Genomic DNA, 12854 nt, shown 5'->3' on the forward strand with positions numbered 1-12854 from the left:
GTTGGCAAAGCTCAGAAAATGGAAACAAAGGAGAAATTCAGAAATCTCATTAAAAAAATTAGTGGTTAAAACGTTCGCTGTTGTGTTTTAAAATCAAGGAAGAAAAAGCGTGTACCACTTTAAAATAAAATTATAGGTTAAAATCTTCACATATGTGTGCATGTGTTTTCAATACTACTGTTTTGCTAATAGTTTTAGACCAGAACACTTCAATTTGACCGGGAACAATGTCAAAATTATCGGCATATCCTTAATTTTGGAGTTTAATTTAATTTGGTTAACGTTTATACTGTGTAAGAATTTAAAATCTCGAGTTAAATAATCAAACCACCACACGTAAGCATAAACCCTTTTTTTTTTCTTCCAAAAGCAAAGGGCTCCCAATTAGTTGTAGCACCAAATAATCAATGCAATAAAATTGAAAATTGAAAGTTGTTTAAAATGAAAGAAAGAAAGTGACTCAACTACTACCATGGATTACAGAAACAAAGCGTAAACTTTTCTTCCTTCCAACTAACTAAACTTGAAAATGAAAAAGAAAAAGAAAAAGGAAAAGTACCAAAACGAAAATCATATAACATTTTTAAGGTAAGTAGTTAAAAATAGTATATTATAAAAAGAAATTAAATAAAACATATTAATAATAGAAAGATAATTTGACTTCTCTAGTAATTACTTTAAACTATATATAAAATATTTCTAATTAATTAACTATATAAAAATCTCTCTATGAAAATTAAATTTTCACTTATATGGAAAGATTTAATTTTTAAATATCAATTGTTTATATATTTAATTATTTATTCTTATTCTTATAAAAAAAAAGGACACAAACACAGAAATATTAATGTAATTACACAAAACCCCTAAACTATAGACAAAAGTTTGATTGACATTCATATTCACACCAACGATAATGGCAATGCAACTAACCAGAAAAAGTGTAGCAAACTTCTGAAATCAGAAAAAACCGTTTTCCCTCTCTGCATTGTCTTCCCTTCCTTTCCATTTCTGTCTTCCGTGTCTTTTCCCAGTTTTGCGGGGATTTCCCAAACAAACCCGAAACGACACCGAAACTCGCACGCACGCCGGCCGAAACGACGAACGATGAAGACGGCGATTCTGGCCCCGAATAAACGGCACGAGTTTGGGCTCTGGTGCTGCGTTTTGTGCCTCGCGATCTGCGCTAGGGTTTGCGGCGGGGCCAGATCCGACCAGGAAACGCGGGAGAGGTTCTACGGGAACATGCCCAATGGCTCCTCGCCCGATTCCAACAACACCTTGGCCAAGATGTTCGATCGCGTTCTCGAGAAGGAGTTCTCCGAGAATGACCAACCAGAAGGTTTTAGTTTTTAATATATATATATATATATATATATATATATATATATATATATATATATATATATATATATATATATATATATATATATATATATTGTGTAGTATAGTGTGTTTGGAAACTCGTTGAGGATGCAGGAATGACGTTTTGGATGTGGAAGCTATGTCTATTAGCTTGTGAAAACCACATCCCAAATGTGGAACCGAACGCGCTATTTTTTTATTTTTTGTGTTTGATTGGTTTTGGAGAAAATAGCTTGATGGATTGGTGTTGTTTATACTGGAGAGTCTTAAAACCAATTTCGAACTCGTGGTCCATTGTATATATGTAGTCTTATAGCTTGGAGAAAAGAGAAGCCCTTGGCCCAGGAGACCAAAGTTGAGGGATAAAGGAGCAGATTGTTTTTGTTTCAAGTGAGAGAGTGCGCTCTCTAGTTGACTTGTAACAATACCCGCCTTTTCTAGGGGTGGTGTGGATAGTGCCTTTCTCACATGTCAGGGGAAGGTGGTGTCTTTCCTGCTTTAACCACGTGTGAGAAGATTCTAGGCCTTCTTAAGTCTGGTGGGCTTGGGGGCCCACAGGCTTCTGAGGTAGTATGGTGATCATGGTTGAACTGAGATATGTTGTCTTGTCCGGTCGAATATGGTCAATTGGTATGTGGTTTGGGGATCGGCCAGTAAACCTGGGTGTTATGATTGGTCAGCCTGCCCGGATAGTCTGGTTGGGTAGTTGTCAAGTAGTCAACTAGTTGCTGTGTTGAATTGAATGTGATAGAAAATGATGGCTTTGAAGTTTGGGTGTATTGTAGAGGGTGCGTTTCGAAAGAAGAAAGTGTGGAGCGTGAGAACCTTGTTGGTGGCTTTAATTGTTGAAGGAGTTCTTGACTTGGAACTACGAATGGAAATGGTAAGTGAGCATGCACAGTGGAGATTGGCATGTGGGTGGATTTAATCAGACAATTCACCTCCCTTTCCTGTCTCACTTCTCCACATAGACATTCCTAGGCTTCGTGGGTTTGTTCTTTTCATCGTAAGATGATAAGTAGGAGGGGTGAAACTGCAGATCAACTGGTTTCCTTTTCATCTTGTCCTTCATAGTACAGTGATGGTGGAGTGTTATAGATACTTATAATTCTCTTTGATGGTGGAGTGTTATAATTCTCTTTGTTGCATGATGTGTACTAATAGTAATCGCATCTAGATATGCTGGATCTATAAAGCAAGGTTCGAAGGAGAATAGTATTGTTCTAAGTTTGTGAAATTAGCAGTAAGTCATGGTAGGAGGGATGAACTGTACTTGTTGAGAGATGTGTTTGAGGTTAAATTCATGTTTGGAGATGCACAAAAAAGTTCATTTTCCCCCTCAGTGCCTCCTCATGTTTAATCATACAGAGTTCATGAAGCTATAACTTCATTCGAAAAACGAAAGAATTGACACTTCAAGTATTTTAAAATGTATTTTTCATGGGTGTATTTTTACTGGTATGGCATCAATAATATCTGCATTTATCCTTATAAACTTTTACTCTTTATACTAATTGCTGCACTGTCACAATTTAACAGTCTTTTTGTGGTTTTAATATGTATGTTGTCATGGATGATCTGTGAGTATTAATTATAGTCTAAATGTTACTCGCTTTTACTTTCGATTGTTACTCATAATTTATTTTTCAGAGTTTGCTTGTGTGATGAAATACTAGATTCAGCTGTCACAAATCAAAATGTGAATCAGAAGCTCATTGATTTGTTTGAAGTAGGTTGTCTGCTATTCTCACTGGTTTTTTTCCATCTTTAACAGAACCTGACAAAAACAGCTTCAATAGCAGTGTAGCTGATCAGCAGGTAGGTCTGATACTCTGGGTTTCAATAGTTGTATTGAATTGGACTATTTCAGCTAAAAACAAGCCGATGTTTCATTGTGTAACGTGTATAAAATGATGCCTGGACTAAATACATGTCAATTTTGGCTTCAAATATTACATGAGAAGTGACATGAGTCTATATCAGAGATCTATTTTTCCCCCCCAAATCTTCACCCGTCAGTTTAGAAGTCTCCATTACTTCTAAGGATAAGTGTTTACTTATTGGTTTTATTACTATCTATAGTGTTAAATATGAGCTTATATGTTCCTCTAGTCATGTATGCATAATATAACTCCGATGCTGATGTTTGAGCTATTTTTGTCTTGATGTAGCCGTCGGATATCTTCATATTGTGCTAATAATTACTTTTTCTTGGCTTGGCTGTTGAAATTATATTGTTTTGATAGGAAAGGAGGAAGAGAGAGGAAAGCAATACCAATAATAATATGATTATATTATATGGTCTATAATGATGTTATCCGAAATTTCAAAATACTAACCAAATGGTCTTTTTACACTAATAATTAGATCCAAAACAATTGTAGTTCTACTGGTATAAGCCCAAACATACTAGTAAAAATTATATGATAAGACTATTAACCCTTATTAAAATTAAAATAAGGAAACCAATAAGGAAATTTAGTGAAAATAGGAAACAGTTCCTAAGATTACTTCCTCAATGAGATGTCTAATTGATCCACCCTCTAAGATAATCTACAAAGGTATACTGAGTATATTATGAATTTATGATATATTCTAATACTTTCCATTTCCCCCCTAATTGAGTGACTGGGTAAAAAGTTTATTCCCACTTTTTTTAAATGTAAAAATGAGTTTTGACCATCTGGTCTTCTTCCGCAGGCTGTATTGGAGACTGTAGCAAAAATTACTCATGATAAAGCAAAGAGAAATGATACACATGAGGGAAAGTATGGTTATACTTATATGTTCCCCGATGTAGTTTCTCAGTTGCATCTTATAATGGATTATTGGATTTAACTTTATTTATATACTCAATAATTTTTATTCTTTTTAAACAATTTTTTCCCTTAGTGCCACAAGAGCATTTCAGTTTCAAGATGTATTCTCACTGGAAAATGAAGATTCTGATGATGTGACAACTTTGATTGACAAAAAGGTGTGCTAAAAGATCTGAAGCCTCTGGGTTGTTCATCAATGGTATATGATATATACTACTTTTGTTCATGTTTCAACCTGCTTACTTGTTTAAGCTATCGCAGGACAATGTCTTTGTGATGTCAAACAAGAAATCCAAATATCCTGTGCTTCAAGTGGATTTGAGGTTGACATCTGTTATGATTTATGTCCTTGTAATTACTACTCAGAGAATTCTTTATCTGCTTGGTTGACTAACTGAAGGATACTTGATTGTGTTAAGAAATTGCTTAAGCTTGGGCAAATGCTATGTTTCTGTGCTGATTTCTTTTGTTAATGAATCTGTATTGCTGGATTATGGAATTTTTTATTTTAATGATGTATCAATGTTAGAAATCAAGTAGCTTTCTAAGATATAATTGTGAAAATGACAAATGAATCATCTTGTTTTCCTCTTTTTGTGCTTTTCTCTTTTTCCATGTGGAAAAATAAATGTAGATTTTTCTTTACTTGCTCTTGGAGGTTTTACCAAATACTTTCAAGTTAAAACTATTTTTATGTTCTCAAAATAGGGGGGCCAGGTATCAATGACCTTTTTAGATTTTGAAGGATAGCTTGATTTCCAACAAGTATCATTTCATTTGTTCCAAGATTATAATTATGAATTTATGATAATATTAAACGATGACGCCTTTGTATTTTGTCATTCTTGAAATTTGTTTGAGTTTCTGAAGTTTTGTTCTATTTATTTTCTACCGTGAGATTTGATCAACCCTTGAATAATTGCGCAATCATGCAGGTTAATATCAGATTTGGTGGTTGTCATAGTTTCTGCAGCCATTGGTGGAATTGTCTTTTCCTGTTTGGGGCAACCGGTCTGTAACTGTTACCATTTCTCATTATGACATTTGACATTCTTTATGCAGTAGATGATTTTCATATTTAAATTATATTTTAGTGATATTAAGTAATTTATTTGTGTGGACTTCAGTGATAAGTAATCTATGCAGAATGTTGGATTTCATCCACTTTTTTTTTTTAACATGTAGGTTATTGTGGGCTATCTTCTTGCAGGCTCCCTTATTGGACCAGGCGGTTTGAAGTTCATTAGTGAAATGGTGCAGGTAGGTTGTTCTTAGTGACACTATTGCCATTGGCCAAAACTTGTGATCAAAATTTTGAGTTTCTGATCTGTCTCCTCTATAAAATTTGTGGCCTCACTTATTGTAGTGAAAGATCACATTTTTTCGATTTACAATCTTGAGCATCTGGAGATCTACATTCCTCCATATGTTCACATCATGACACCATCATAAGTTTCCATGGCCATTAAATGGTTCTCCATCCATTAATTCTCAACATCTTTTAGAAATTGATTTTTTTACTGATCTGCCGGAGCCTTTGCTCAAGGTACTGATGGCTGCTCTCAAGCAGGACCTGGGATGGTAGTGGCAAAATTGGCAATAGGACAGTGAAGCAATAATCATGTACAGGGGTGGGATTTTAACCCTTAAGGTTGTGTTTGTTTCAATGCTTGGGAATGTGACATTCCTATGTTTGGTACAAGCTTTGAAAAAATATTCTTGGGTATGGTTGATTCTCAAGAAAGTGAAATTCCTGTATTTTATTTGATTTTATTCCGGGTGAGAATGTTGCATTCCCATTGGAATATTGGAAGTTACCTTGTAATATGGTATTAAATTTCCTTCCCACCCCCACAACCATTTGAATTTTCTAAATGAGTCCCAATAATATTAATTTATAACTAAATATATTTATGAATTTATCCAGCAACAACATTCTTGGCTATAATATTCCTAGGAATGTAATTATATACCTTGAAACGAATGCCACTAAGTAAGATGTTTCAAAGTTAGGAATCTGGATATGTTTATGTTTTATTAATGGTTGGTTGGGCAATTTGGAAGCAATACTACAATTAGATGATTATTAGGGCTTGATTGGTGGCTGTTGGGTACTATGCACTGAACTAGAAATAGATTTAGTGGTTTGATAACCTCCCAGCCTCCAAATTGGGCCCAAACAATGGTAATTTATAGTCTTAGGATAAGCATTCTTTTGAAGAAATTGAATTGTGTAATCCAATAAGAAAAAAATCTTAATACTAACTCATATGCATGGTGTAAGCATGTTGAGGTGCAAATACTTGATTAGGGATCATGAAAATTAATAAAAAAATCTTTTGAAAACTACTAAGATGCCCTAAACATTGAAGTTAAAATGATCTATCAGCATAACATATTATATGATCTCACAAGTAATATGGCATATAAAGTAATTTTTGACGGTTCATGACTACCTACTCCATCCATGGAAGAAACATTGAAATTTGGGTTTTTAACTTTAAACTTCAATTTAAGCTGTTAATTGTTCTTATATTGTTACTCAATCATTTTGTACTGGATAAGCTTATTTTCCTTTACTTGTATGCAGGTTGAGACTGTTGCACAATTTGGTGTAGTGTTTCTTCTCTTTGCTTTGGGGCTGGAGTTTTCCCTGGCAAAGGTTTGTTATTCATGTCTTGTAAAAATTTCTCTGTTTCACCTATTTTCATGCTACAAGCTTGATTCTAGCTAAATCGCAAACCATATTTTAAGATTGTAAGGAAATATATATTATCCTCGTCTAAGGCTTTTGATTTGGGTTTGTAGATTGCTAAAACTTTTCCTTCTGTTTCCATTTTCTAATTTTAAATTTTCTTGCATGAAGTTAAAAGCTGTGGGACCTGTTGCTGTTCTTGGAGGGCTACTTCAAATTATCATTTTTATGTTCATGTGTGGCATTCTTTCCATGGTATGGTGCTGACTTGTCTGATATGGTCTTGAATAGAGTTAAGGAGTTACAATTGTTTTATAATGGACACCAAACATTATTGTCCATTTGGTTTGCAGTTATTTGGAGCCAAATTGTCTGAGGGTGTTTTTGTCGGTTCCTTTCTATCAATGTCATCAACAGCAGTGGTATGCTTTTACACCATTTCCCAAAACATACTGTATACATTGTTATCAGTGGTTTTTAATAGATTCTAAGCATGGGTTCATTATTTATTTCTACCTTTTACCAGGTGGTGAAGTTTTTAGTGGAGCGGAATAGTAATAATGCTCTCCATGTTCAAGTTACAATTGGGACTCTTATTTTTCAGGTATCTTGTTGAGTTTAAATGTTAAACTCGTTAGCTTTTCATAAAGTAATATGCTCAAAAGTTAGACTTATATTGCATATCAATATTTCCTCTACCACTTGTTATATCAGGATTGTGCAGTGGGTTTACTATTTGCTTTGCTCCCAGTTTTGGGTGGTAACAGTGGCCTTTTACAAGGAATAATGTCAATGGGAAAACTGTAAGTCTGTCCATATCCACATTCTTTCTCTGATTTCTCTGTATTATTTCATAAACTCCTTTTGCTTAATGATGAATGACAACTTGTTCGGTCAATGCAAGCCAAACTGCATAGTGTTGCTATATATACACCTTTCTGTTTTAATATTACCTGAATTAAAGCATGCACTTTACCTCTCTGAACTTTTTGTCCAAATTAACTTTATTATACAAGCTCAAAGATCTTATAATTTAGAAATGCAGCTTGTAATAATTTTTTAGCTTAATATACATGAATATCTTACCAAGATATATTGAGATTTGTCTTATAAACTGGATAAAATGTACCAGTGGGAGACTGTAATTTGTGGTTGAAGTGTGACACTATTCTGTGTGTAAACTTGTGAAAACAGAGCGCTGGGAAGTATGATGTATCATGGTGTTGGATTTTCAGTGAAGAGGATGACCACAAAAATGCAGTTTTATTGAAGTATAGTTTTTTTGGGGGGAGGGGGGAGGTGCAATTTACTCTAAATTTAGCATATTGGCATTGGGATAAGATCTAATCATCTAACTACTTTGAACTTCAGGTTGCTAGTGTTGTCTTTGTATATCACTGCTACGTCTGTATTGTCTTGGACATTTGTTCCTCGCTTTCTTAAACTGATGATGCGGCTGTCATCTCAGGTTAGGCAAAAACATATTTAATTTGCTACCATTTTCCTAGCACTATTATTAGTAGCTCATGAATTAATTTTTCTTCCTTTCTGCACTCCAGACAAATGAACTTTATCAGCTAGCCGCTGTTGCTTTCTGCTTGTTATCTGCATGGGTAAGAAAAACAAATGCTGATTGCTGTTACTGACTCCTTATCATTCTGTAGCTTCTTTTTACATAAAAGTCACGCACTCTTGTTGATAGCATTTGTCTGCTAGACTGCAATGTCAGATGCACGTTATTTTGTGGAGTAGTTCTATTATTTGAAAATAACATGCTTTACATGTGTGTGGATTGGGGGTAAGGTATTTAGAACCAATATAGCCTTGTTTATCATCACTCAGTATATGCAATTTATTAGAGTTAAAAATTAGCAATGATGCTGTGCATTTTACTAACTTTTTATGATATCTTTCCAGTGCAGTGATAAGCTTGGCCTTAGTCTCGAGTTGGGTTCATTTATGGCTGGTGTTATGATTTCCACAACAGACTTTGCTCAACATACTTTGGACCAGGTATCACTCATAACTGATAACTTCTGACATGTGTCAGACTTATTTTTCTTTGCATACATATAGTACTTTCCTTAATAGTTTCTTTGCACACATTTATCTTTGGATCACTTCGGGTGCACTACACCTAGTTCAGTTTTGCTGCCTTTTGTCATGCTATTTACGAGATATTATTTGATTATCATTATTTTTTTTTCAAACAACCTTGTGTTACCTTGTCCAAACTTTGTAAGACAGCAACTGATCTAGCTTTACTTCTAAAATGTTTTGGGATGTTTCTTTTCTCCCAAACTTCTCAGGATTCAGTTTCTCTTTTGGATTGCCTATTGTATTCAGCTCATGTTTGCTTTAAGGGAGTTGCCATCTTCAACAAGCAGACAGATTAGGCAGCCTTTATTGCTTTTTATACTTACCTTTTTCCCCTTTGTATATAGGCTTTCTTGTTTTGAAGGATTCCTTTATCATCATCGTAGTTAACTTCCTCCCTTTTCTTTCTCCTATGAAAAGACATACAAATAATGTGTTTAGGATAATTTACTGCTTTTGAATTATGAACTATGTTTCAGTTGTCACAAGATTAAAGAAAAAAGTTCTCTTAAAGTGTATATTTGTTGTAGGTGGAACCAATTCGTAACCTATTTGCAGCTCTCTTTCTCTCAAGTATTGGAATGCTTATTCATGTGCACTTCCTTTGGAACCATGTGGATATCTTGCTGGCATCTGTTATTCTGGTTGTAGTTGTTAAAACTGCTGTTGCTGTTTTAGTTACAAAGGCCTTTGGTTATAGCCTTAAGACATCATTTATTGTAAGTTAATGCAGTCAACTTGTTGGACGATATATTGATTTCCTATACATACTTTTATATATTGAATCTCCGTTTCCATGACAACTTAGGTTGGTATCTCACTTGCTCAAATTGGAGAATTTGCTTTTGTCCTCCTGAGTCGTGCTTCAAATCTTCACCTTGTTGAGGTTTTTGCTCTCTTCTTTGTGGCATTGTTTTACATTTATGTCTGAAGATATTCCTGCTGCTTAGTTTTGTATTTTCCATTGGTTGTATGACCACCTGCTGTGAGAAATTATGAACCAAATAGCTTTTAGTAAGTGACTTTGTATGCATGCATGCATGGTATGGTACATCTGATCAAGAAACTTTAGCATTTATTTTAATCTCGTTTGCCAATGGATAAAGATGGATGGGCACGACAATCTGAGTCAACAATAATTAAGAACATTTTGGATTTCAAGTGAAGAAGCCTCACATTCGAAATGAATGTCCTACATGAGAACCATAGAAGTGGGATGACCCATAGAGCTTGGTTCCTTGTTAAGCACATGAAAGGAGATCCCCCTGTATTCTTGGCTGTCCTGACAAGCAAGTTTATTGGTAAATGGAGACATTCAGCAACTTTTGAGATATGATCCATTATTTTAACTAAGTGACGTATCTATCATTTTGTTGTATTAACTTGTTGAGCTCTGCTATTAACTTCTTCATTTGGGAGGTTGGACTTCACTTCTAGAAGTATGAGAGTGAAGTATATGATGGTTTTCATTTTACTAAGTGGATAGATAATGTAAGGAATAACAGCATAGAGAGGGTTTGTCTTTGGTGTATTTCCCTCGATGGCTGCAAACAGAAATAAAATCTACTGGGTTTTAAAAACAATGGAGTCCATGAGGGAAAGAGGGGAGCAAGCTATTCTATTTGTTATGTAAATGCTAGTAACACACTCTTGACATAGTCTTTTCAACACTTTATTATTGGGTAAAATTCATGTGTAGTCCACTAAATATGGATTGGAGAGTGGAGACTACTAAATAAGGAGCAGAACCCACATCATTTTGTGGAACTCGTGTGGATATCACCCAATAACAATGTGTTAAAAAGTATATTAATTAGCACTTATCTGTTTGAAAATAAGATGGTAGGTGGTTTGATCTCTGTACCTGCAAAGACCCTCCAAAGAAATGGAAAGATTGCTATATTTCTGGTGCATTGCATAAATTGCCTAGCAGAAATATTTTCTTATGGGCCCCAAAATATTAGTAAAATACTATCCACAGCTTCAATATAGGTGATCTGGTTGCACTGAAAACCCGTTGCCTTTTCCATTCTTCTATGATCATACCCATACAATATGCAGTGTAATTGAAGAAGTTATTTACATCTTCCTGATACCTTTTCTCGATTATTTTTAGTGATTTATGTAATTTTCCCCTGTTCTATCTCTCTCTCTTGCTGACCACTGATTGCGATTTTTTAGGGGAAAATGTATCTTCTTCTTCTAGGGACTACAGCTCTTAGTCTGGTAATTTCATTTACATCTAGCTACTCCATACGTTCCTTCCTTTGAAATATTTAACCTTATCACTGATTAAATACAGGTTACAACTCCACTTTTGTTTAAATTGATTCCTGCTGTCATGAATCTGGGTGTTCTCATGCACTGGTTTCCCTCTGAAAGTAGCTCACAAATTGAGGTGTCTCTCTTTATTTCTCTCTTTTTAATGCCCTCATATATATGATCAGATAACTTCTTGCACTCACAAATAATAAGGGTGCTTCAGAAACCTTATTTGAGCATGTTAGAAACGTGGTATATAACCTTTTGAACTCACATTGAATCATCACTTTACCATTCAACGTACACTGCACATTTTTTATAAGTGGGGTAATGATTGCAAATCAAATAAAGCTTTTTTGGGGTCAACATTACAAGTTCACTGTTACATTTTGTCGATCACAAATCATATCACTGGCTTGAAGGGTTGAAATCCTTCACCTAATAGTATTTTTTGAGACGTAAGTGTTAGTAAGTAGATTTTTGTTCTCTTGGCGCTTAAGTAGATGCATTCCATTTCAAGAATTAAGTTACGCTGAATGTTTCTAATGTCATATTCCATAATAATATATATTATTTCTATTTTTTTCTATTGAATTGAGCCTCTGCTTATGCTAAAAATCATAGATGGTATAGCAAACAACGTAACCTGTTTTTTACTCTTAACAGGGAAAAGCTTCTGTGATTGAAGGAAACAGAATGTTGTGAGTCTTCAAGTTTCGAGGGCATCAAATCAAATATATATTGGAGGCAAATATCTACTTTTTGGTGACTAGAGAAATCAGGATTTCCTTACTGTGTTTCTGTTGCAAGTTCCATGATGAGCTTCACATGAAACAGTGAGCATATTCACTTCTTCCATTGAAAGTTAAATGGAAGATCTTGTGTATATATGGGCATATGATTTTTTGTATTCATTGAGCAATGTATATAGGAAATTGTAGACCATTCTTATTGCTTACGCTAATCCTATCACATCATACACTGGTTTGCCTATAATTGGTATAAGGGTGCTACAGATGAAACTAGAAAAGAATTCACAGTGTAACTTCTTTGAAGATTGATTTCACCGACATTGTTCTGTAACAAGTAAGGAGAATTTAATGAAGATCTCGATGAATAATTAGGGATCGTGATTCGTGATCGTGACCAGTACTATGAGTTTATGGCGTTGAAGTACTAATTTGGTGTAGAAATAAAGTTTTTGAAAACTAGAATAGTAATTGAAACTGGGAAAAGGACTGATTCACAGCTACTACTTACTAGTAATTGTGTGTATGTGTATTAATTCAAAAATTGTAACTGTTTTCAAGATAAAATAAGAATAAATATATAATTTAGTCTTTGAAAGATGTTATATGTATTATTGGAAACTTAGAAAGATGTTATTTTTTCTGAGGACTAAATTGTATGTATTACATATTAAACTCATCTTGCATTTTCTTAATGTACCAAAAAAAAAAAAAAACTCATCTGAATTGATATAAAGTTGTTTATAAAAAATGAACAGTACTCCTCTTCCTCTATATATACAATGATCCTCTATATTATAAATAATTATTTTCAACGAAACTATTTTTAAGAATTATTTTTTAACGAGTGTTTGTAAGAAGTTTTTT

The 12854-nt window shown here is 34.2% G+C and overlaps 1 protein-coding gene across 1 annotated transcript; it reads left to right on the top strand.

Annotated features, from left to right (window-relative positions):
* The first annotated feature begins 766 nt into the window (after positions 1 to 766).
* Positions 767 to 12358, top strand: LOC100810302 (K(+) efflux antiporter 5). The gene is made up of 20 exons (XM_003533205.5): positions 767 to 1342; positions 3140 to 3183; positions 4066 to 4133; positions 4258 to 4342; positions 4446 to 4507; positions 5120 to 5195; positions 5370 to 5444; positions 6775 to 6846; positions 7051 to 7134; positions 7233 to 7301; positions 7406 to 7483; positions 7594 to 7682; positions 8251 to 8347; positions 8439 to 8492; positions 8797 to 8892; positions 9507 to 9695; positions 9785 to 9862; positions 11158 to 11202; positions 11279 to 11374; positions 11905 to 12358. Exons 1-20 carry the CDS (start codon positions 1108 to 1110, stop codon positions 11941 to 11943), a joined length of 1731 nt encoding a protein of 576 aa, XP_003533253.1. The 5' UTR covers positions 767 to 1107; the 3' UTR covers positions 11944 to 12358.
* Positions 12359 to 12854: the final 496 nt, after the last annotated feature.

The sequence above is a fragment of the Glycine max genome, chromosome 9 (assembly GCF_000004515.6).
Source record: "Glycine max cultivar Williams 82 chromosome 9, Glycine_max_v4.0, whole genome shotgun sequence".
NCBI lineage: Eukaryota > Viridiplantae > Streptophyta > Magnoliopsida > Fabales > Fabaceae > Glycine > Glycine max.